This window comes from Zophobas morio, unplaced genomic scaffold (genome assembly GCF_036711695.1).
Source record: "Zophobas morio isolate AGI-343-1 ecotype UQ-CSIRO unplaced genomic scaffold, CSIRO_AGI_Zmor_V1 ptg000002l, whole genome shotgun sequence".
Lineage (NCBI taxonomy): Eukaryota > Metazoa > Arthropoda > Insecta > Coleoptera > Tenebrionidae > Zophobas > Zophobas morio.
Window position 1 is genome coordinate 7221444 of NW_026972107.1, and position 24719 is coordinate 7246162.

General features: G+C 35.0%; 1 protein-coding gene across 5 annotated transcripts in view; it reads right to left on the minus strand.

Annotated features, from left to right (window-relative positions):
• The window catches only part of LOC135126359 (UDP-glycosyltransferase UGT5-like), a 67368-nt gene that overhangs the window by 34375 nt on the left and 8274 nt on the right, over positions 1-24719 (minus strand). The window contains exon 1 of one of the 5 annotated variants that reach the window (XM_064052400.1): positions 16646-17506. The exons of 2 other annotated variants lie outside the window; for them this stretch is intronic. In XM_064052400.1, the coding sequence (XP_063908470.1) occupies positions 16646-17464 (819 nt within the window). In that variant the 5' untranslated portion in view covers positions 17465-17506. Of the gene's footprint in view, positions 1-479; positions 1320-1640; positions 2497-16645; positions 17507-24719 lie in introns of those variants that run through there. 2 more of the 5 variants (XM_064052374.1, XM_064052383.1) reach the window with 2 other exon arrangements.

Consider the following 24719-nt stretch of genomic DNA (forward strand, 5'->3'; position numbering starts at 1 on the left):
TGGTGGTAGAATACATATTTTTCCAATACCGATTCTTCTACGTTCCACTGCAACGGATAGAAGAACCCGCCAAATTATCGTGTAGTTAAAAAGTATACTATTGTTATTAGTTAGTCACTGTCATAATATCCGTTAATAGTTTAAAGTGACATGAAAATTATCAATCGGTTAATATTTTAAACGTTCAGTTTCTATTAATTTTGTGTTTACTAAAAATACAAAAAAAAAATTATTAAATTTATGTGTATACTCGTAGAAGTTAGCCGTAAAAATAAGTGTGACTGACATATTTGGTACAAAAGTTATTTATTTAATTTAGGAATGGTTATTGCCTACACCGCCAAGTTTACTGATAAGTAAGAACAATTGGACCGATTATTTAGCAAAAAACAAAAAAGAATTATATCTAAATTGTAATAAATTAATCCTTATTTGCCACATTTTTTTCTTCAAAAAAATAATGTAAAAAAAAATCATACGTTTGGTAGTTTATGGATTTTTCCAGTTTGAATTCCTCCCATTTCCACAATTGCAGGCACCCATGGTAGTGGAGAATAGTACGTAAAGTAGGTATTTTCCAACAACAAACTAACATTAAAGGCGATGCTTCTCAACGATGGTAAATCTCGTCCAAAATACTCTCTGGCAGTTTTCTCCCCAATTGACACAACGAAAAAATCATAAAATAATATTTGATAAACTCCCACTAGTAGATTTTCCATCCTCGCCCAGAACCCCATTGGGTTCACATGATCCAGAACTATGTTCGGCATAAGAGACGGATTTGAAGGATTTCCGAACTTTTCAGCAGTCCAAGTTGGCATGGCAAGAGTACTAATTCCGACAACTGGGACTTTATATTTGTGCATTAAACTCAAAAAGCAGTCATTGGTCATTACTAGAGTTACCATTACATCAAAATTATTCATTTCGTTCAAAAAGCTGCGAACAGAATCGGATGCAAAATCCTTCTCGCATAAACTTTTGGCATAAGCGTTGACCATTTTCATCGAGAACCATTTCTGAGATCTTGATCCAGAGAACGACTTCAGATCGTAAAAGTTGACGTATAGGGTATCAGGTTTGCGTAACTGGACGTGAGTGTAGTTTGTTGTTGTTTCTAGGGGAAAATGACCGACTGAAGTAACTTGATGCCCTTTTTTGATCAAACCTTCAGTGATTTTGAGAAAAGGCAAAGAATGGCTTTTCGCTGGAAAAGGGTTAAAAACTAGAATCTTGAAAGAGTACACCACTGGGACACCAATCAGCACTGTTAACACTAGCACCTTTTCAAGTATCGACATTTTTGCAAATGGTTGCAATTTTACCAGTTTGAGGTCTACCTAGACGATTTATTGCTGGTACTTAACTTGTTTTAACATATGTTATAAGTTTTCAGTCTGATAAGTCTTATTGTTAACGCTCGTTTAGTTACAAATTTTAGTCAATACGTTAACACGTTGAACTTGTAGTTTCTACTACGTTATACTTTGTTTTACGGTTTCGTGCGCAAATTTGTTGACGTACGATAGAAATATATTCAAAAAAGTAGAACGCACATTTAGTCTACAATCGGTACTTTAACTGTCGTCGCTATAGTTAACGAAATAAAACAAAAAAAGTAGTAACATTCAACATACGTTTGGTAGTTTGTGGCGTTTTCCAAGATGTATTCCTCCAATTTCCATCACACTGGGCACCAAAGGTCGCGAAAAAAAATAAGTAAAGTGACTATTGGACAACAATGGGTTGACCTGTCTAGCTAAACTCCTCAAAGAAGGTAACTCGTCACCAAAGTACTGTCTAGCAACCTCCTCTCCAATTGACTCAATAAATTGTTTGTAATAAAAACTCTGAAACCATCCCACCAACAAATTCTCTGTTCTCACCCAAAACGACATCGGGTTTGCGTAATCCATAAGATTGTTAGGAACATAAGCTGGATGGTTTGTACTCCCAGAGTTTTCGCTCAACCACTCCATGATACCAACACTGACAATTCCTACCACTGGTGCTTTCAATTTGTACATAAAACTCAAAAAGCAGTCGGTGCAAAACATCGGGATTATGATTACGTCAAAGTTGCTAATTTCGTTAGCTAACTTCCGAACCGAATCGCTTGCAAAATCCGTGCCACAAATTGTACTTGAATATTGGTGTACTATTTTCATTACGTTCCATCTCTGGACCCTAGATCCTGTGAAAGAACTCAGGTTGAAGAAGCTGACGTAGACGTTTTCAGCTTTCGTCAGATTTTTGTGGACGTAGTTGGGAACACTTGTTTCAACGGGGAAATAACCGACTGAAGTTACTTGGTGTCCTTTCTGGATTAAACCTTCTGTTATTCGGAGGACCGACATAGAGTGGCTTCTTCCAGGAAATGGATTTAAAACTAAAATCTTGTACGGTGACGTCGCGACACAAGATTTTGAGGCTAGCGCCACTATTGTTAAACAAAGACGGATTGCAAGCATCGCTGAAAATGAGTCCAACTAAGTGGAGAATTTAAGTTATACTTATATAGTGTTGAAGTGAGTCACATTATACATTATACATTAGGTAATAAATCTTATAAATTATAATAATATGTTACTGATAATTTCATGGCAATCTTGCTAGTTTGTTGTACATAACAATATATTTGTACTTACAAAATTATCACAGAGATAGTGCGAAAACAAAGAAAGTAGGGTATAGTAAAACGTAAAGCATAAATAAAATATGACGACACGACAAACAATTGTCTAAACTATATTTAGGTACCTACTTCGGACAAGACGTCAGAGCTTCCAATGTGGATTCCACCTATTTCCATGATAGGCGCCACTAAGGGTCGCGTTAAATTCAAATTAGAGTAGGTATTAACCAGCAACAAATCCAACTTTAACCCCAAACTTCTAAAACTCGGTACTTCCGGGCCAAAATATTTTTTACCGGTGTGGTGTCCCACTTCCGCGATCATACGGTCATAGTAAACCTTATGGAACAGTCCCATAATCAGGTGCTCCGTTCTCTCGAAGAACGTCTGCCCATTACCATAATCCATAAAAACGTTGGGTATAAAAGCTGGGTTAGTAGGGTTTCCAAAATCCTCACTTATCCACTCGGCCATCGCCACGGAACTAATTCCGACCACCGGAAGCAGTCGTTGGTCAACACTTGGGTTATCATTAAATCGAAATTGGCGTCAGCGACTTGTAGAAATTTTTCAACCGATGGCGAACCGAAGTCTTGTAAACAAGATGCCGAAGAATTAGAGCACCGAGTCGAGGTACCATCGACCATAGTTCTGATCGGTAACCTTTGTGCTCGTTTAGGTCGAAGACGTGCACTAGTTTCGAGGTTGCTGTGAAAGTCAAGTCTTTGAAGTTTGGGTACGATGTTTCCAGCGGGAAGTGACTCAACATGGTGATTTCGTGTCCCTTGTGAGCCAAGGCTGCGACTAAGGGATGGTAGATTGCAGAGTGGCTTTAACCACGATGTGGGAAGATACACAGAATTTTCAAGGCGTCGGTTTTCAATAGAGGGACAACAAAAGTAGCACCTTTAGAAGCATGTTGTCAACTGCAGTAGTAAGCAAAAGTTTACGTTGGAATAGTTATAATTCATGGACTAGTTTAGCCGCTGCATGCATTTAAAATGCCCATACTTAATGTATAATTAACACGCAATTTTACAATTTTGATAAGACAGCGTACATGTGTTTAAATTTGTTCACACGTTAAAGGTCCGCCAATTTCTGATTTATGTTTCTGATAATATGATTAATAGTAGAAAATGAGACTTAGATTTTTTTAGATATTCACGATCAGTTGAAACAGGAACATCTTAGTTTTAAGTTTTCAGAATGACTAAAATTAAAACAGACAACGTATAAAAAAATATCGCATGCAAGTGAAAAGTAAATTATGAGTGATACGCAAAATTATATACTTACATGCTCGAAGGTTCTGCGATATGTAGTTATTTATGTTTATATTGGTTTGTTAATAATTGCACGCTAAAATATTATATGATCACAATATATTAAAAACACACGAATTTTTATTTTTGTAAAAACGTTTAAAAACGTACTTCTGGTACTTGCTGTACTTCTCCAACGTGAACTCCTCCGATTTCAACAACAGCAGGAACCAGGGGCCGTGGAAAGTAAAAATCGAAGTGACTATTAACCAACAGCAGACTCACATTGTTAGCTACCACTTTCAGAGGTGGCAAATCTTCACCAAATATTCCTTGGCAGTTTTTTCTCCAATTGATGCAAGAAAATATTTATAACTGAAACTCTGACACAGTCCCACCAGCAAATTTTCTGTTCTTGCCCAGAACGACATCTGATTTACATGATCTAAACAATGATTGGGAATATAAGCTGGATGCTGGGGATTTTGGAACTTTTCGCTGATCCAGTACGTAAGGGAGTGAGTCATGATTCCCACTGCTGGTGCGTTGAATTTGTGCTTAAAGCTCAAAAAGCAATCACTGCAAAACGATGGAGCTACTATGACGTCGAAAGTGTTATTTCGTTTCAGAAATTGTCGCACAGGTTGTAACGAAAATATTTTTCCGCAAATCAGTTCAGAATATTTTTTTAGTATTATCATATCGAACCACTTTTGGTACCTAGATCCAGAGAAAGAAGTAATGTCAACAACACTGACGTAAGCACTTTCTGGGTTGATGATATTTATGTGGACGTGGTTTGTGGACGAACGGTTTTGATGTAAGTAACCAAGTGAGGTTACTTGATGTCCCTTCTTGAGTAAACTTTCAATTACTTTGAGGAAAGGATAAGAATGGCTCCGTGCGGGAAATGGACACAGGACAAGAATCTTGGAAGGATTCGCTACAAGAAAAAGATTTGATAGGATTAGGACCGCTATTACGAACATTTTTCTGTACACTATCACTCACGGAACAGGGTATCGCGCCGACTAGCTTTTTTGATTAAAAAATCACTAATAAGTGAGACAGTGTGTTACATTAGCATTACAAAATATTCAGGTTGATAATGGTGTAAAAATAAATAAAATGTTCAAAACAAGTATTGAGTCACACTAAATTAAAAAAAGTACGTACTTTTGCTAAATCCTTTTCTGGCCCGATGTGCATCCCTCCGACCTCCACAATACCAGGCACAAAAGGCCTTGCAAAATTCAAACTAAAATGTTGATAAACTAGGACCAAACTCATATTCATAGCAAAATCTTGAAAAGCCGGGACATCCGCCCCGAAATACTTTTTCGCAACGTCGTGCCCCCTTTCTCCTATCCAATTTTTGTGCCACCAGATATGCATCATCCCTATTATCAAATTCTCCACTCTCTCAAAAAACGATAATCGTTTACCATAATCCAAAATCAAATTACCAACGTAAGCCGGATGCGTGGGATTTCCAAAATAACCGTCCACCCAAGTAAGCCACTTTACTGGTAAAACACCAACAATTGGTGCTTGAAATTTCCGCGCAAAGCTAAAAAAGCAATCATTGCTTAAAATTTGAGTGATTATTACATCGAAGTCGGTGTTGCAGGTTTCCAAAAAATTTCTAACTGTAGGCGAGTTGAAGTCGTACTCGCAGGTTATTGTAACGAAATTTAGAGCTGAATCTCTTGTCGAGAACCATTTCTCCGTTCTACGTCCTTTGAATTGGTGCATATCCAACACATTGAAAAGGACAGATGAGTTTCGAAGAAGTACATGTGTGAAGTTAGGTGGTGTTGTTGTTAGTGGAAAATGGCTCAGTAGAGTGACTTCGTGTCCTTTGTGTGCCAGGGTTTCGATCAGAGTTCTCACTACCTCGAAATGGCTTCTACCCCGATGCGGAAATAAACACAGAATTTTGTAAGAGCTCACCAGACACAAGTTTGTTACTAGGAGAAGCTTGAAGAACAACATCGTTCAAAGTGGTGCGTTAATTAGCGTAACTTGAATTTATATCATGTCGATGTGAAATATTTATAGATGAGTTAGACAATTTATTAGTTTTATCATGTACTTTCAGCCAATTATATGTTACATATTTTTTGGAGCGTTGTTATCTTTGAATTTTAACCATGAAAGGAAAATTGTTCGTCTGGCCGGACTTCTAACGAATAGTGTTCAGGTGTTTTGGCAACTAGACGTTACAAAACAATAAGCAATTTTGTAAGTATTAAGTCATTATATTTTGTTAGTTCTGCTTAAATAATAGATAATAAATGTAATATTGTTTGAACTTTGGGTGCAAATGTTTTAAGTATTTTGTTATGAAAAGAAGACTATGTATATTAAGAAAAAAAGGCAAAATGGAAGCCCGCCCACCCGCCCCCGTCTCAATTGTGGTGATTTTTTTATTCGCCGTGAGTCCAGAGGCGGAACTTAATTGCAAAATCTTTATTTTTCTACAATACATGCATCACAATTGAGATCAGGGCGGGTGGGTTGGGCTTTATCTTTTTTTTTCGTGATATATACAGGCTTCTTTCAACAATACCACACTTAGAAACATGTTTCAAACGGTAATTTTTTCTAGAGAAAAAAGGATTTTACAATTAAACTCCGCTCCGCGACTCACGACGAATAAAAAAATAATTACAGTTGAGATGGCGGCGGGTGGGCGGGGCTTAAATTTTGCCTTCTTTTCTGAGTGTATGTAAGCTTCTTTACATGACAAGACATTAAAAACATGTTTATAATGGTAAATTTTTGGCGGGACATATCGATTTTACAGTTAAGCTCCACCCGACGCTCTGACAACGAATGAAAAGTTCATCACATTTGAGGTTGGGGCGGGTGGGTGGGGCTTATTTATTGGCTTTTATTCTTGACTTATATAGTTTTCAAGATACTTAAAAACACGTTTGACATGGTAGATTCTTGTAGAGAAAAAAGCATTTTGCAATTAAGCTCCGTCCTTCGGCTCACCACGAATAAAAAAAGTCGTCACAATTGAGACGAGGGTAGGTGGGCGGGGTTTTATTTTGCCTTTTTTTCTTGACGTAGTTTAAAATTTATTAAGTAGCGGAATAAAAATTGGTCTAAAGTTATTATGTTAATTTTGGGTGGGAATATGTTGGTTGTGGGGCTATATTTGACTCTGAATTTGCTATAAGTTTATTTCACTCCCACTCAAAGCAAATTTCTACGTTTAATACTCTGCCCGGGATTAATGAAATTTATAAATGTCCCAACGAACCGCAAGTGAGAATGGTTTTCTTCTTGACTTTTTTGTTCAAATGACTCTATTTTTTCGAAAATTTGAGAACACTGTAAATTTTGCGCTCTGCTATATTTATTAATAATAAAATAAGAATTACTTTACTATTTTGTAGTAAATGGTGTAATATATACGAATACACAAGCTACAATATTGTAGAGTTATTCTTATTTATTATTATTAAACATAGGCCGGCGTAACATTTCAGTATTTTCAAATTTTGGTAAAAATGGGGTGAACTATATTTTTTTAACAATATATTTTATTGATTTAATCAATAAAAAATATTGATAAAAAGACACATTTTAGAAAAGAAACCACCCAATCAGGGCTTCCATCGTGAGACCTTTAATTTGAATGCATCATATTCAAAACACCTTACTACAAATGCCGATTCAAAACTTTAGACAGCACAAAAAAGAATCTTTGTTTTGTATTCTACACTAAATTAAAAATGTACCTACTTTTGGTAAATTGTTCAATCGCCCGATGTGCATCCCTCCAACCTCCACTACACCAGGCACCATAGGTCTTGCAAAATTCAAACTAAAATGTTGATAAACGAGGAGCAAACTTATATTCATAGCAAAATCTTGAAACGGCGGGACGTCAACCCCAAAATATCTTTTCGCAACGTCGTGCCCCCTTTCCGCTATCCAAATTTTGTGGCACCAGACATGTATCATTCCAATTATAAAATTCTCCACTCTCTCAAAAAAAGATAGCCGTTTACTGTAATCCATGACCACATTACCAACATAAGCTGGATGCGTGGGAGTTCCAAAATAACCGTCCACCCAAGTAACCCACCTAAATGGGGAAATCCCAACAATCGGTGCTTGAAATTTTCGCCCAAAACTATAAAAGCAATCGTGGCTGAAAACTTGGGTGATTATTACATCGAACTCAGTGTTGCAGTTTTCCAAAAAATGTTCAACTGTAGGCGAACTAAAGTCGTAGTCGCAGGTAATTTTTGCATAATTTACAGCGAAATCTATTACCGAGTACCATTTTTCCGTTCTGTGTCCTTTGTATCGGTGCATGTCCACCACATTAACAAACACAGACGAGTTCCGAAGAAGTATATGTGTGAAGTTGGACGGGGTTGTTGCTAGTGCAAAATAACTCATAAGAGTGACTCGTGTCCTTTGTGGGCTAGCGTTTCGATCAGAGTTCTCGCTACGTCAAAATGACTTCTACCTCGATGTGGAAACAAACACAGAATTTTGTAAGAAGTCATTAGACTAAAATTTGTTGTTAAGAAAAACTTGAAGAACAACATTTTTCAAAGTGGTGGCTTAATTAGTCTAACTCGAATTTATATCACATCAATTTGAAAAATTTATAGAAAAGTTAAGAGCTGTCAGGCAATTTATTAGTTTTATCATGAACTTTAAGCCAATTATTGTTTGTATATTTTTGAAGCGTTATCTTTAAATTTTAACCATGCAATGTCTGGCAGGACTTTCAAGTAATAGTGTTTCAGCTATTAGACGTGACAAAAGCAAGGCACCAATTCTAAGAGTAGTTGTTGAAAATGAAAATAAAATGTGTGACTTATGAAGACGTTAGAATTTAATACTAAGTTTCGTGTTGTAAGTATTAATTCATAATATTTTCTTAGTTCTGTTTAAATAATACTCCTAGATAATAAAAATAATAATGTTTGAACGTTGTGTGCGAAGTATCTTGTTGTGGAAAGAAGACTATGTATATTAAGAAAAGAAGCGCAAAATAGAAGCCCCGCCCACCCGCCCACATCGCAGTTGTGGTGATTTTTTTATTCGCCGTGAGCCCAGAGGCGGAGCTTAATTGCAAAATCTTTACTTCTCTACAAGAAATTACCATGTGAACTAATACATGTTTTGGTGAAAAATTCATCACAATTGACATTAGAACGAGTGGGTTGGGCTGTATCTGTTTTTTTTTTTTGTAATATGTACAGGTTTCTTTCAACAATACCACACTTAGAAACATTTTTCACATGGTAATTTCTTATAGACAAAAAGGATTTTACAATTAAATTCCGCCCCTCACCGACTCACGACGAATAAAAAAAGTAATTACAATTGAGAAAGGGACGTGTGGGCGGGGCTTAAATTTTGCCTTCTATTCCGAGTATATGTAAGCTTCTTTCCACGACAAGATATTTAAAACATGTTTAAAATGGGAATTTTTTGGCGGGAAATATCGCTTTTACACTTAAGCTCCACCCGACGCTCTGACAATGAATGAAAAGGTCATCACATTTGAGGTTGGGGCGGGTGGGTGGGGTTTATTCTTTGACTTTTTTTTCTTGACTTATATAGTTTTCTTTCAACAACCTGATAACATGTTTGACATGGTAGATTCTTGTAGAGAAATAAGCTTAAGCTCCGCCCCTCGACCCACGACGACTAAAAAAAGTCATCACATCAGACGAGGGTAGGTGGGCGGGGTTTTATTTTGCCTTTTTTCTTAACATATGTACGTAGTTTTCTTTTCATGACAAGAAACTAAAAATATGCTTAAAAATTGTAGATTTATAGGGAAGTGTGTGGGATAAAATGTACCATTTGAAACATTTTTTTGAGTCTCTTGTGAAGAGTATGTATGTAAAAAAGAAAAAAAAAAGGCAAAACAACACCCAACGAACCTCAAGTGAGAATGTCTTGCCTTTTGTGTTCAAATGAGCCTATTTTTTCGAAAAATTGAGAACACTGTAGTGTTGCCCTCTGCTATATTTATTAATAATAGAATAAGAATTAATTTGCTATCTTGTAGTAAATGGTATAATGTATACGAATACACAAGCTACAATATAGTATAGTAATTCTTATTTATCATTATTAGGCCATAGGCCGACGCAACATTTCAGAATTCTCAAAATTTTGGAAAAAATGGGGTGATCTATTCTTGATTCAATGTGTAAAAAATATAGACAATAAGACTCGGTTTAGAAAAGAAGCAATCCAATCAGCGCTTCCAACGTGAGACCTTGAATTACAAGGCAGGGGATGATCTCAACACTGCTGTGGAGACCTAATTAGACTGCCGCTTATACTAGTACAAAAAATACAATTTGAATTTTTGTTTGCGAAAATTAAGATATCTAGAGAAAAAACTCAAAGCGGATTTGTATACCAGAAGTGTAGGAGTATATTAGCGGATAACATTGAAATCGTTTTAATGTAGAATTTTTTGAGGTGACGCAATCAAATATTTGGTGGTGACGATTGGGCAAATTTTGGTTAGTGTTTTCTACCCACATGATATTCCTGATACATATATAAATTTTGACAATAATAATCTGCCAATGGTGTCGGAGATTATTAGACTAATAAAAATCGACAAGGACAACAGACCACAGACAGACGGTAACGGGAGACCAGTTTTTTCGTACACTAAGCGTCATTAAACGTCAAGGAAACATGACAGTAGCAAGTACTCCGACGCACTGGATTACAATATTTCAAAATTTTAAATATAATAGAACCATAATTTTGTTCAGGTTTCTACACTAAATTAAAAAAGTACCTACTTTTGGTAAATCGTTTGTTGGCCCGATGTGCATCCCTCCAACCTCTACTACACCAGGCACCAAAGGTCTTGGAAAATTCAAACTAAAATGTTGGTAAACTAGGAGCAAACTCATATTCATAGCAAAATCTTGAAAAGGTGGAACATCGGCCCCAAAATACTTTTTCGCAATGTCGTGGCCCCTTTCCGCTATCCAATTTTTGTGCCACCAGATATGCATTATCCCTATTATGAAATTCTCCACTCTCTCAAAAAACCATAACCGTTTACCATAATCCATGACCACATTACCAACGTACGCTGGATGTGTCGGATTTCCAAAATAATCATCCACCCAAGTCACCCACTTTACTGGTAAAATACCAACAATTGGTGCTTGAAATTTCCGTGCAAAGCTATAAAAGCAATCATGGCTCAAAACATGGGTGAGTATCACATCGAAGTCGGTATTGCAGTTTTCCAAAAAATGTTGAACTGTAGGCGAACTAAAGTCGTACTCGCAGCTTGTTTCTGCGTAATTTATAATGCAATCTCTTATGAAGAACCATTTCTCAGTTCTGTGTCCTTGGTACTGGTGCATGTCAAGCACATTGACAAACACAGACGAGTTCCGAAGAAGTATATGTGTGAAGTTGGGTGGGGTTGTTGTTAGTGGAAAGTGGCTCATTAAAGTGACTTCGTGTCCTTTGTGGGCCAGGGTTCCGATTAAAAGTCTCGCTACCTCGAAATGGCTTTTACCCCGATGTGGAAATAAACACAGAATTTTATAAGAAGTCACTAGACAAACATTTGTTAATAGGAGAAACTTGAGCAACAACATCGTTCAAAGTGCTGTGTTAATTAGCGTAACTTGAATTTATATCATGTCGATGTGAAATATTTATAGATGAGTTAGACAATTTGTTAGTTTTATCATGTACTTTTAGCCAATTATTTTTTATAATATATTTCGCGGAGTGTTGTTATCTCTTTTTAATTATGAAACGAAAACTGTCATTTAGCCGGATTTCCGAGTCATAGTGTTCAGGTCTTTCAGCACCTAGACGTTACAAAATCAAGACACCAATTGGAAGAGTGGTTGTTGAAAATGAAAATAAAATGTGTGACTTATGGAGACGTTAGAATTTAATACTAAGCAATGTTGTAAGTATTAATTAATAATATTTTGTTAGTTCTGTTTAAATAATACTCCTAGATAATAAAAATAAGAATGTTTGAACTTTGTGGGCGAATATTTTAAGTGTAATGTTGTGAAAAGAAGACTATGTATATTAAGAAAACTAGCGCAAAATAGAAGCAATCTCGGTTGTGGTGAATTTTTTATTCGCCGTCATCCTATAGGCGGAGCTTAATTGCAAAATCTTTATTTCTCTGCAATAAGTTACCATATAAAACATGTTTTGTTGTTGATATAGTAGGCGAGGGGGATACACAGTCCCCGTTTTCTCAAAATGGTATATTTTCGACAATATGATATTACATGTTTTGGTGAAAAATCCATCCCAATTGAAATCAGGGAGGATGGGTTTGACTATATCTGTTTTTTTTTGTAGTATACATGTATAGGTTTTTTTCAACAATACCATACTTAAAAACATTTTTCAGATGATTATTTCTTCAAGAGAAAAAAGGATTTTACAATTAAACTCTGCCCCCTACTCACGACGAATAAAAAAATAATTACAACAGGGCTGGGGGCGGGTGGGGGGGCTTAAATTTTGCCTTCTCTTCTGAGTATATGTAAGCTTCTTTCCATGACAACATATTTAAACATGTTTCAAATGGTAAATTTTTGGCGCAAAATATCGATTTTACAGTTAAGCTCCACCCGACGCTCTGACAACGAATGAAAAGTTCATCACATTTGAGGTTGGGGCGGGTGGGCGGGGCTTATTTTTTGACTTGTTTTTCTTGACTTATATACTTTTCTTTCAATAACCTGAAACTTAAAAACACTTTTGACATAGTAGATCCTTGTAGAGAAATAAGCTTAAGCCCCGCCCCAAACGACGAATAAAAAAGTCACCACAATTGAGACGAGGATACGTGGGCGGGATTTTATTTTGCCTTTTTTTCTTAACATGTATACGTAGTTTTCTTTTAATGACAAGAAACTAAAAATGTGCTTAAAAATTGTAGATTTATAGAGAAGTGTGGGGGATAAAATGTACCATTTTAAACATTTTTTTGAGTCTCTTGTGAAGAGTATGTATATAAAAAAGAAAAAAAAGGCAAATTTTAAATATCATTAAAACCCCACTTTCGGTCACTAATCTACACTAAATTAAAACAAGTACCTACTTTTGGTAAATCGTGTTTTGACCCGATGTGCATCCCTGCAACCTCCACTATAGCAGGTACCAAAGGTCTGGCAAAAGTCAAACTAAAATGTTGGTAAACTAGCAGCAAACTGATATTCATGGCAAAATCTTGAAAAGGGGGAACATCGGCCCCAAAATATTTTTTTGCAACGTCGTGTCCCCTTTCCGCTATCAAATTTTTATGCCACCAGATATGCACCGTCCCTATTATGAAATTCTCCACTCTCTCAAAAAACCATAACCGTTTACCATAATCCATGACCATATTACCAACGTACGCTGGATGTGTCGGATTTCCAAAATAACCATCCACCCAAGTCACCCACTTTACTGGTGTAATTCCAACAATTGGTGCTTGAAATTTCCGTGCAAAGCTATAAAAGCAATCGTTGCTCAAAATTTGAGTAATTATAAGCTCGAAGTGAGTGTTGCAGTTTTCCAAAAAATGTTTGACTGTAGGCGTACCAAAGTCGTACGTGCAGCTTGTTTCAGCGTAATTTACAACATAATTTTTTATGAGGTACCATTTCTCAGTTCTCTGTCCTTTGTACTCATGCATGTCGTATACATTAACAAACACAGTCGAGTTCCGAAAAAGTATATGGGTGAAGTTGGGTGGGGTTGTTGTTAGTGGAAAATGGCTCATTAAAGTGACTTCGTGTCCTTTGTGGGCCAGGGTTTCGATTAAAAGTCTCGCTACCTCGAAATGGCTTTTACCCCGATGTGGAAATAAACACAGTATTTTATAAGAAGTCACTAGACAAACATTTGTTAATAGGAGAAACTTGAACAACAACATTTTTTAAAGTGGTGCCTCAATTAGTGGTGCTTGAATTTATAACACGTCATTTAAAAAATTTATAAATGAGTGAAGAGGTGTCAGGCAATTTATTAGTTTTATCATGTACTTTCAGCTAATTATTTTTTATAATATATTTCGCGGAGTGTTGTTATCTCTTTTTAATTATGAAACGAAAACTGTCATTTAGCCGGATTTCCGAATCATAGTGTTCACTCAGGTGTTTCAGCAACTAGACGTTACAAAACCAAGGCACCAATTGGAAGAGTAGTTGTTGAAAATGAAAATAAAATGTGTGACTTACGGAGACGTTAGAATGTTATACTAAGCAAAGTTGTAAGTATTAATTAATAATATTTTGTTATTTCTGTTTAAATAATACTCCTAGATAATAAAAATATTAATGTTTGAACTTTGTGTGCGAATGTTTTAAGTGTCTTGTTGTGGAAAGAAGACTATGTATATTAAGAAAACAAGTGCAAAGTGGAAGCCCCGCCCACCCGCCCCATCTCAGTTGTGGTGAATTTTTTATTTGCCTTCATCCTAGATGCGGAGCTTAATTGCAAAATCTTTATTTCTCTGCAATAAATAACCATGTGAAACATGTTTTGTTGTTATTGATATAGTAGGCGAGGGGGATTCACAGTCCCCGTTTTCTCAAAATGCACTATTTTCGACAATATGATATTACATGTTTTGGTGAAAAATCCATCACAATTAAAATCAGGTAGGATGGGTTTGACTTTATCTGTTTTTTTTTTTTAGTATACATATATAGGTTTTTTTCAACAATATCACACTTAAAAACATTTTTCAGATGATAATTTCTTTAGGAGAAAAAAGGATTTTACAATGAAACTCCGCTCCCGACTCACGACGAATAAAAAAAGTGGTTACAATTGAGAACGGGGCGGGCGGGTGGGGCTTAAATTTTGTCCTCTTTTCTGAGTATATATAAGCTTCTTTCCACGACAACATGTTTAAAACATGTTTAAAGTGGTAAATTTTTGGCGCAAAATATTGATTTTACAGTTAAGCTCCACCCGACGCTCTAACAACGAATGAAAAATTCATCACATTTGAGGTTGTGGCGGGTGGGTGGGGCTTATTTTTTGGCTTGTTTTTCTTGACTTATATAGTTTTCTTTCAATAACCTGATACTTAAAAGCACCTTTGACATGGTAGATCCTGGTAGAGAAATAAGCTTAAGCCCCGCCCCAAACCACGAATAAAAAAGTCATCACAATTGAGGCGAGTGTACGTGGGCGGGGTTTTATTTTGCCTTTTTTTCTTAACATATGTACGTAGTTTTCTTTTCATGACAAGAAACTAAAAATGTGCTTAAAAATTGTAGATTTGTAGAGAAGTGTAGGGGATACAATTTACCATTTTAAACATGTTTTCAGTCTCTTGTGAAGAGTATGTATATTAAGAATAAAAAAAAGGCAAAGCAAGACGTTTGATAAAAGTAGCAATTCGAAATTTTAAATATCATTAAAATCCCATTCTCGGTCACTAATCTACACTAAATTAAAACAAGTACCTACTTTTGGTAAATCGTGTTTTGATCCGATGTGCATCCCTGCGACCTCCACTATAGCAGGTACCAAAGGTCTTGCAAAAGTCAAACTAAAATGTTGGTAAACTAGGAGCAAACTGATATTCATTGCAAAATCTTGAAAAGGGGGAACATCGGCCCCAAAATATTTTTTTGCAACGTCGTGTCCCCTTTCCGCTATCAAATTTTTATGCCACCAGATATGAATCATCCCTATTATTAAATTCTCCACTCTTTCAAAAAACCATAACCGTTTACCATAATCCATGACCATATTACCAACGTACGCTGGATGTGTGGGATTTCCAAAATAACCATCCGTCCAAGTAACCCATTTTATTGGTGAAATCCCAACAATTGGGGCTTGAAATTTCCGGGCAAAGCTATAAAAGCAATCGTTGTTATACATTTGAGTAATTATTACATCAAAATTAGTATTGCAGTTTTCCAAAAAATGTTGAACTCTATTAGAACTAAAGTCGACCTCACAGGTTGTTTCTGCATAATTTACAACATAATCTCTCATGAAGAACCATTTTTCCTTTCTGTGTCCTTTAAAGTGGTGAATGTCCAACACACTGACAAGCACTGAAGAGTTTCCAAGAAGTATATGTGTGAAGTTGGGTGGAGTAGTTGTTAGTGGAAAATGGCTCAGTAGAGTGACTTCGTGGCCTTTGTGAGCCAGGGTTTCGATTAAAGGTCGCGCTACGTTGAACTGGCTTCCACCCCGGTATGGAAATAAGCACAAAATTTTATAAGAGGTCACTAGACATAACTTTGTTATTAGGACAAGCTTGAACAACCACATTTTTCAAAGTGGTGCCTTAACTGGTGTGACTTGAATTTATAGCACTTTTATTTGTAAGTGAGTTAAGAGAGGTGTCAGGCAATATTTTAGTTTTATCATGTACTTTCAACTAATTATTTTTTATATATTTTTAATCTTTGAACTTTATCTATGAAATGAAAACTGTTAGTCTGCCCGGATCTTCAAGTCGTAGTGTTCATGTGTTTCACTAAGAGTAATTTTTAAAAATAGATATAATAGGTACGAGTCATGGATATGCAATGTACAATTTACTAAGCATTAAGTAATAATCTGTCAGTTCTGTATATTTTCTAACATCTTCGAATTTAAAGAAAATTCCAAACCTCCAAAAATTTTTCGAAGACTTGTAAAAACAAATTTCCCAAATTTTCAAAAAATATCCAAGCAAATTCGAATAAAAAGCCCTCAAATCTCGACTCACCTGAGGTACCTTCTTCACCTCTTCTATATGCATCCCTCCAACTTCAACAACCGCAGGCACTAAAGGTCTCGGCAGATTCAAAGAAAAATGTGTGTTCACTAGCAACAAACTACTCTTCGAAGCAATCTCCCCCAGCGGTGGTAAATCCTCCCCAAAAAACTCCTTCCCGACCACTTCATCGTTTCTACGCATCACCCTATGAAAAATATAATGACGCACCACCCCCACAACGAGATTCTCAACCCTTTCCCAAAAGGTCATCCTATCTGAAAAATCCATCATACTTTCCGGAATGTACGCAGGATGCGTCGGGTTTGCGAACCTATCGTTCATCCAATGCATAATAGTCGACGAACTAATACCAATCAGGGGCGCTTTAAACTCGTGCACGAACCCCAAAAAACAGTCACTGTTGAAAAACTCCGCTATGATGATATCGAAAGACGGCTTGCTTTTCAAAAACTGTATCACAGAGGGCGATTCCAGCCCCGGTTTGCACGAAATGACCGAAAACCACGTCAGTGGTACGGTTGCTAGCCATTTTTCGCTCCTCGTCTCCTGGAAGTTTTCCATCCCGAAAACGTCCACCAGGAGAAGCTTGCCATCCCCCAGACGCACATCGGTGTAGTTAGCTTGAGGTTTTTCCAACGGGAAGTGGCTGATTACGGTAACTTCGTGCCCTTTCCTAGCCAGAGCTTTCGTTAAAGGGAGGAAGACGTCGACGTGACTTTTGCCCGGATGCGGAAACAATGCCAGAATTTTGTACGAATGGACGCAGAAGAACAAATTTGATAAAAGAATTAGCGAGACGAAGGACATGGTGAGCGCGTGAACGAGACTGATGCATTCGGGAGACTGGGTTGGAGCCAATAATTTATTTTTATTTTGTGTACCTTGAGATAAGGAGTCAGCTGTGCTGCCGAAGTATTAGTTGCGATAAAAACAACTTTAGTTTCGAATCAATCGGAACGATAAGGTTATTTGTGCACACAAATCTTGGGGTAATTTTGTAGTTAGGGGGAGATAGTTTTTCTTAAGTTGCGATAAGTGGAGTTTGGGGACTATTATGAGCGGCTCGATGTTGTGCAACGTTGTTTTAACGGTAACCTCGTTGTATTGATTGGAAAGTTTTGGTTTTGTTACTTTGAAAATGATATGAGTTTGCTAAATGAGAAGTAATACTTCTGGGAAGTTTTAAATTTGAAATTTTATTTAAAGTTGAGTTTATAATTGGCAACTTGCGCTGTAATCGCAGTAATAATAACTTTCTATATTTACAGTGGAGTTTTCGAAGAAAATAACTGAGAGAGTCGATAAATCCAGTAACGAGTTTGCACAGGAGCAATTTGTCGTCACATATTGTTTGATTGCTTTAAGGAGGATCAAAAATAGTCGCCATTAAAGCAATTTACTCACACGTGACTAGGGTATGATGCGAGTGCAGAAACAAGATAGAATTAACTTTACTGTCAGCGCACGAGGCAAAATACAATGAATAGTACAATCTAAAACCAGAAATATGAAACCTTTATATGATTTGTCTAATTAATTTTCGGTTTAAAAAAATCAGATTTTACATAGTGCGCACCAAAATTAATATATTCATATTTGCCTCTGCCAAACTGAAGATGTGTCTTCAGAATTTTACAGATTATTTTTTTGTTTATTCAAAGATTGTCTGCATGAAAAAGAAGGAAGTGATGGAAACGTATCAGCTTAATTTTGCTATTATAACCTAAAACCTGTAGTTATTTTTCTTCACTTTACTCCTTGTAAATCGGGACTAAAGTGGTTCTTTTTGACCCTAGGGATAAAAAGTGTTTCCAAAACAACCGAACATTTTTTAACTTAAAATGGTAATATAAACACATCGAAAAATTCAAAATGGCTCGTCTTATTTACACCTATAATAGTCTTAATTACCCGACAAGGGTAACTATCGCGATTGATGATAAGTAATTTCGAATATTTTCTTGTTGTAGTCCAGAATATCAAAAATTAGATCACATTTCAGACGATTGTTTTCAACTTTTTAGAACTTTTTCTAAAGATCATCTGCTATACTTTTTCTTCAAACCTCTAGTGCAGCTAGAAGTTGTTTATCTTGTTCATTTTAAACAGAATTCTTCTAAAATTTTCTTCATCTCAACTATTTTCTTCTTTTAACTTGAACCCTGTAGTTTCTATCCTTCACACAAAATTCTTCTAAAGCCACTTCTTAAATCGAGTGTTCTACGGGACTTGTGTTGTACGATTTCACTAATCTTTGCTTTCTAATATCATGTTTTCCGATTCAACTGCTTCGTTGAATTTTAGATGATCACAAGTCAGATGGCCTTTCAAGTAAATTTTTTTCCACAATGACCAAAATTTTCATTTATTTAATAATTTTTATTTTCAGTATACGAGTAGTAATTTACCCTTTCTAACTTTTGTCTAGAGATTTTTTAGAACTTATTCTAAATTGCTTCTGTTACCTTCTTCAGTCCTCTATTGAAGCTAACAGTTGTTTATCGTATTTATTTTAAACACAATTTTTCTAGAATCGTCTTCATCTAAGCTATTTTCTTTTTTTAATTTGAACCCTTTTGTTTCTATTCTTCTCACAAAATTCTTTTAAAACCACTTCTTAAATCGACAGTTCTACAGTAATTCTAGTGTACGACATCACTAATCTGTTTTTTCTAATATCATGTACTCCGTTTCAACTGCTTCGTTGTATTCCAGAATATCAAAAGACAGATGACATTTCATATAATTGTTTTCAATGATCACTAAAATTTTCATACATTTAACAATGTTTATCGTCACTAAAATAATTTAATGTTTGTCGCTCCCGATTAGAACTTTTTTAGAATTTTTTCTAAAGATCATCTGTTATCCTTTTTCTTCAAACCTCTAGTGCAGCTAGAAGTTGTTTATCTTGTTGATTTTAAACAGAATTCTTTTAAAATTGTCTTCACCTCTGCTAGTTTCTTCTTTTAACTTGAACCCTGTGGTTTCTATCCTTCACACAAAATTCTTCTAAAGCCACTTTTTAAATCAAGTGTTCTACAGAACTTCTGTTGTACGATTTCACTAATCTTTGCTTTCTAATATCATGTTTTCCGATTCAACTGCTTCGTTGAATTTTAGATGATCAGAAGTCAGATTGCATTTCAAATAATTTTTTCATCTAAGCTATTTCCTTTTTTTAATTTGAACCCTTTTGTTTCTATTCTTTACACAAAATTCTTTTAAAACCACTCGTTAAATCGACAGTTCTATAGTAATTCTAGTGTACGATATCACTAATCTGTTATTTCTAATATCATGTACTCCGTTTCCGCTGCTTCGTTGTATTCCAGAATATCAAAAGTCAGATGACGTTTCAGATGATTGTTTTCAATGATCACCAAAATTTTCATACATTTAACAAGTTTTATTGTCACTAAACTAATTTTATCTTTGTCGCTTCCGATTAGAACTTTTTTAGAACTTTTTCTAAACATCATCTGTTATCCTTATTCTTCTAAAATTTTCTTCACCTCAGCTATTTTCTTCTTTTAACTTGAACCCTGTGGTTTTTATTCTTCACACAAAATTCTTCTAAAGCCATTTCTTAAATCGAGTGTTCTACACCACTTCGGTTGTATGATTTCACTAATCTTTGCTTTCTAATATCATGTTTTCCGATTCAACTGCTTCGTTGAATTTTAAATGATCAGAAGTCAGATGGCCTTTCAAGTAAATTTTTTTCCATAATGACCAAAATTTTCATTTATTTAATAATGTTTATTTTCAGTATAGTAATCTACCCTTTCTCACTTCTGTCTAGAGATTTTTTAGAACTTATTCTCAACTGCATCTGTTACCTTCTTCAGTCCTCTATTGAAGCTAAAAGTTGTTTATCGTATTTATTTTAAACACAATTTTTCTGGAATCGTCTTCATCTAAGCTATTTTCTTTTTTTAATTTGAACCCTTTTGTTTCTATTCTTCACACAAAATTCTTTTAAAATCACTTCTTAAATCGACAGTGCTACAGTAATTCAAGTGTACGATATCACTAATCTGTTTTTTCTAATATCATGTACTCCGTTTCAACTGCTTCGTTGTATTCCAGAATATCAGAAGTCAGATGACATTTCAGATGATAGTTTTCAATGATCACCAAAATTTTCACACATTTAATTTTTATTGTCACTAAAATAAAATAATTCAATCTTTGTCGCTCCCGATTAGAACTTTTTTAGAACTTTTTCTAAAGATCATCCGTTATCCTTTTTCTTCAAACCTCTAGTGCAGCTAGAAGTTGTTTATCTTGTTCATTTTAAACAGAATTTTTCTAAAATTTTCTTTACCTCAGCTGTTTTCTTCTTTTAACTTGAACTCTGTGGTTTCTATCCTTCACACAAAATTCTTCTAAAGCCACTTCTTAAATCGAGTGTTCTACAGCACTTCTGTTGTACGATTTCACTAATCTGCTTTCTAATATCATGTTTTCCGATTCAACTGCTTCGTTGAATTTTAGATGATCAGAAGTCAGATTGCATTTCAAATAATTTTTTTCCATGATGACCAAAATTTTCATACATTTAACAGTTTTTATTTTCCGTGTAACAATCTTCCCACTCCTGTCTAGAGATTTTTTAAACCTTTTTCTAAACTTCACCTTACCTTCTTCATTCCTCTAGTGAAGCTAAAAGTTGTTCATCTTGTTTATTTTAAACAGATTTTTTCTAGAATCGTCTTCATCTCGCTATTTTCTTTTTTTAATTTGAACCTTTTTATTCATATGTACAAGATTGGTGTGTATCAGATCATAAAGCACAGCAAATTGATTTGGAGTTCACTGATTCAAAAGAGGTGACCTTCACTTATAAACTGGTGAGAAATTTTTCTAAGAACAATATTCAAACATTTCAAGAACGCCTTAAAGCAGAAGAATGGTTACCAATTTTAACAGAACTAAATGCTGAAAACTCTTTTCACAAATTCATGTCATTACTTGATAAACACTTTGAAATAGCTTTTCCTTATAAACGGATTAGTAAAAAACCATATCAACCAAACAATAAATGGTTAAGTTCTGAAATTCTTAAATTCAAACGTAGAGTATCATTTCTTGCTGATTTAAGTAGGCAGTATCCAGTTTTTAAGGACAGCTACAAAAAAATCAACCAAGAGTACCAGGATCTTATCACAAAAAGTAAACAGATATATAACGAATATCGAGTAAACAACAGCTCTAATAAAAATAAAATAATGTGGTCCCTGGTTAAGGAATATACTGAAGACAAAAACGAAAGCTCTAAAATTGAAATCTATGAAAATGGCATCAGACTTAGTGATAAAGAAACTGCTAATCGTTTCAATAAATATTTTTTGCCTGTGTCACCACCAGAAATTATAAGTTTAATTTCTAAACTAAAAAATAGTAATGCATGTGGTGAAGACAGCATCTCTAACAATCTATTGAAAAAGGTGGCATGTCTAATAGCGGAACCACTTTGTCACGTCTTCAATTTATCTTTGGAACAGGGACACTTTCCGACAGGTCTCAAAAAAGCTTTGGTAAAACCTCTATTTAAAAAAGGTGATTGTAAATCGGTTGAAAACTATAGACCTATGAGTCTATTATTATCAAGTATCTCAAAAATATTTGAAAATGTATTAAATAAATATTTAATTGACTTTTTAATGAAGCATAAAATATTGGACAAAGCACAGCCAACGTTTATTGTCATGTCGATAAAAAAATAACAACTCTAGGACTTTTTATTGATTTTACCAAGGCTTTTGATTGCGTCCACCACTCAATTTTATTACAAAAATTAGAACGTTATGGTATTAGAGGTAAAGCATATGAGTGGGTTGCATCTTACCTTAACAACAGAACACAAAAAGTAATAGTAAATGACACATATTCTGAAGCTACATCCATTGATATCGGGGTTCCGCAAGGGTCCATTCTGGGCCCGACTTTATTTATCATCTATCTGAATGATTTGCCATCTTACTTAAGAAAAAAATGTAACGTCATGCAAATGTCTTACGCAGATGACACACATTTTGTACTTACAGGTGCTGACGCTGAAGAAAAAGTAAAGATAATTTACGCAAATTTGTGTGAGTGGGTGGATGCTAATAAGTTATGTATAAATGAAGACAAAACATCTCTTATCACCTTTTTCAATGGAAAATCCAACTTTAACGATGATGTATTGCTCAATAATCAAAATATGAAGCTCTCACAGACTGTAAAATTACTGGGATTGACACTAGACAGTCAAATGACGTGGACGTATTATTTAGAAAATCTATGCAAAAGATTAGCAACTGTTTGTTATGCTTTGCGTAACCTAGTGCGTCAATGCAATTTGAACACGGTTAAGATATTCTATTTCGGGTGCTTCCAAAGTATTTTGCAATACGGAATCGTGCACTGGGGTCTTTCTTCCAAAGCCCAAAGGGACTTTGTTATTCAAAAATGGGCCATTAGAATTATAACTGGTTTGAAAAGAAGGGAGTCTTGCAGGAAAGCCTTCAAAGAACTTAGGATTTTAACATTACCAAGTCTGTATGTTTATAATGTTGTTTGCTATGCTTTCCATAACGTACAAGTTTTACAAGGTAGTAGAAACTCATACACCTATAATACTCGACACAAGGACCACTTGCTCCCTAGACAACATAATACGACATATTTCCAGACAGGTCTTCAATATAATTCTTGTAGAATGTTTAATAAATTACCGACTGATATAAAAGAGTAAATAATCTTCTAAAGTTTAAAGCTAAAGTTAAATCGTACCTGCTGGGATTAAATTGTTATTGTATAAGCGATTTTCTTGCTGCTTAGTAAAGCTTTCTTGTTCATTTGTGTTTGTTGTTACTATTTCTGTTTGATACAATAGTATTGTTACTGTTAATGTCTAAATTTCGTGTTTATTGACGTAACTGTAAGTCATTTACAAAACAATGTACATGATTTATTAAGTTGTAAATAAATATTATTATTATTATTACTATTCTTCACACAAAATTCTTCTAAAACCACTTCTTAAATCGACAGTTCTATAGTAATTCTTATGTCCGATTTCACTAATCTATGCTTTCTAATGTCATATTTTCCGATTCAACCGCTTCCTCGTATTGTAGATGATCTGAAGTCAGATAGAATTCCAAGTAATTTTTTTCTATAATGACCAAAATTTTCATACATTTAATAATTTTCATTTTCACTACAATAACCTATTCTTTTTCGCTTCTGTTTAAAGATTTTTTAAAACATCTTCTAAGCTTCATCTGTTAGCTTCTTCTTTCAGTCTTTTAGGGAAGCTAAAAGTTGTTTGTCTTGTTTATTTTAAATAGAATTATTCTAGAATTGTTTTCACCTCCACTATTTTCTTCTTTAACTAGAACCGCGTAGTTACGATTCTTCACAGAAAATTCTTTTAAAATCACTTTTTAAATCGAGTGTTATATACTTCTAGTGACCGATTTCACTAATATATGCTTTGTAATATCATATTTTCCGATTCAACTGCTTCGTCGTATTCTAGATAATCAAAAATCAGATGACATTTCAACTTCTACTTCCAGTATTTTTTCCTTGTACTGTAGTTCAGTGACTGTGGTGATTCTTGTTGGTTTGATGCCTCGAAATCCTCTCTAACCGTAAAATTGAGAATTACCTTCACTTTTCAACAATTTTTTTTTTCATTTTGGCAAAAGCAGTGTAAAACAAAAGTAATATTCTCGGTAGATTTTCTCGTTTACTAAAGGCAGGCTTCGGAATATTAATATTTCAAAAACGAAAATCGAGGCGAACGTTCGAAAAACTGAAGGCGGATTCACAAAAAACTCTAACTTCATACTCTCTGAGGACTGGTTTTGTTAATTTTTTCTGAACATTTTGACTTTAAGGAACAGTTTTTGAAAACTTTCTTTTGTGAAACAAGGCGGTGGAACGAGAAGTTTTAATCTTAGCACAAAGTAAACGTTGCGATCCTTTAAATAATAACAAGCTCCCGGTTTTCCAAACATAATTATAAGAAGTTTGTAACTTTAGTTTGTTAGAATTTGACAGT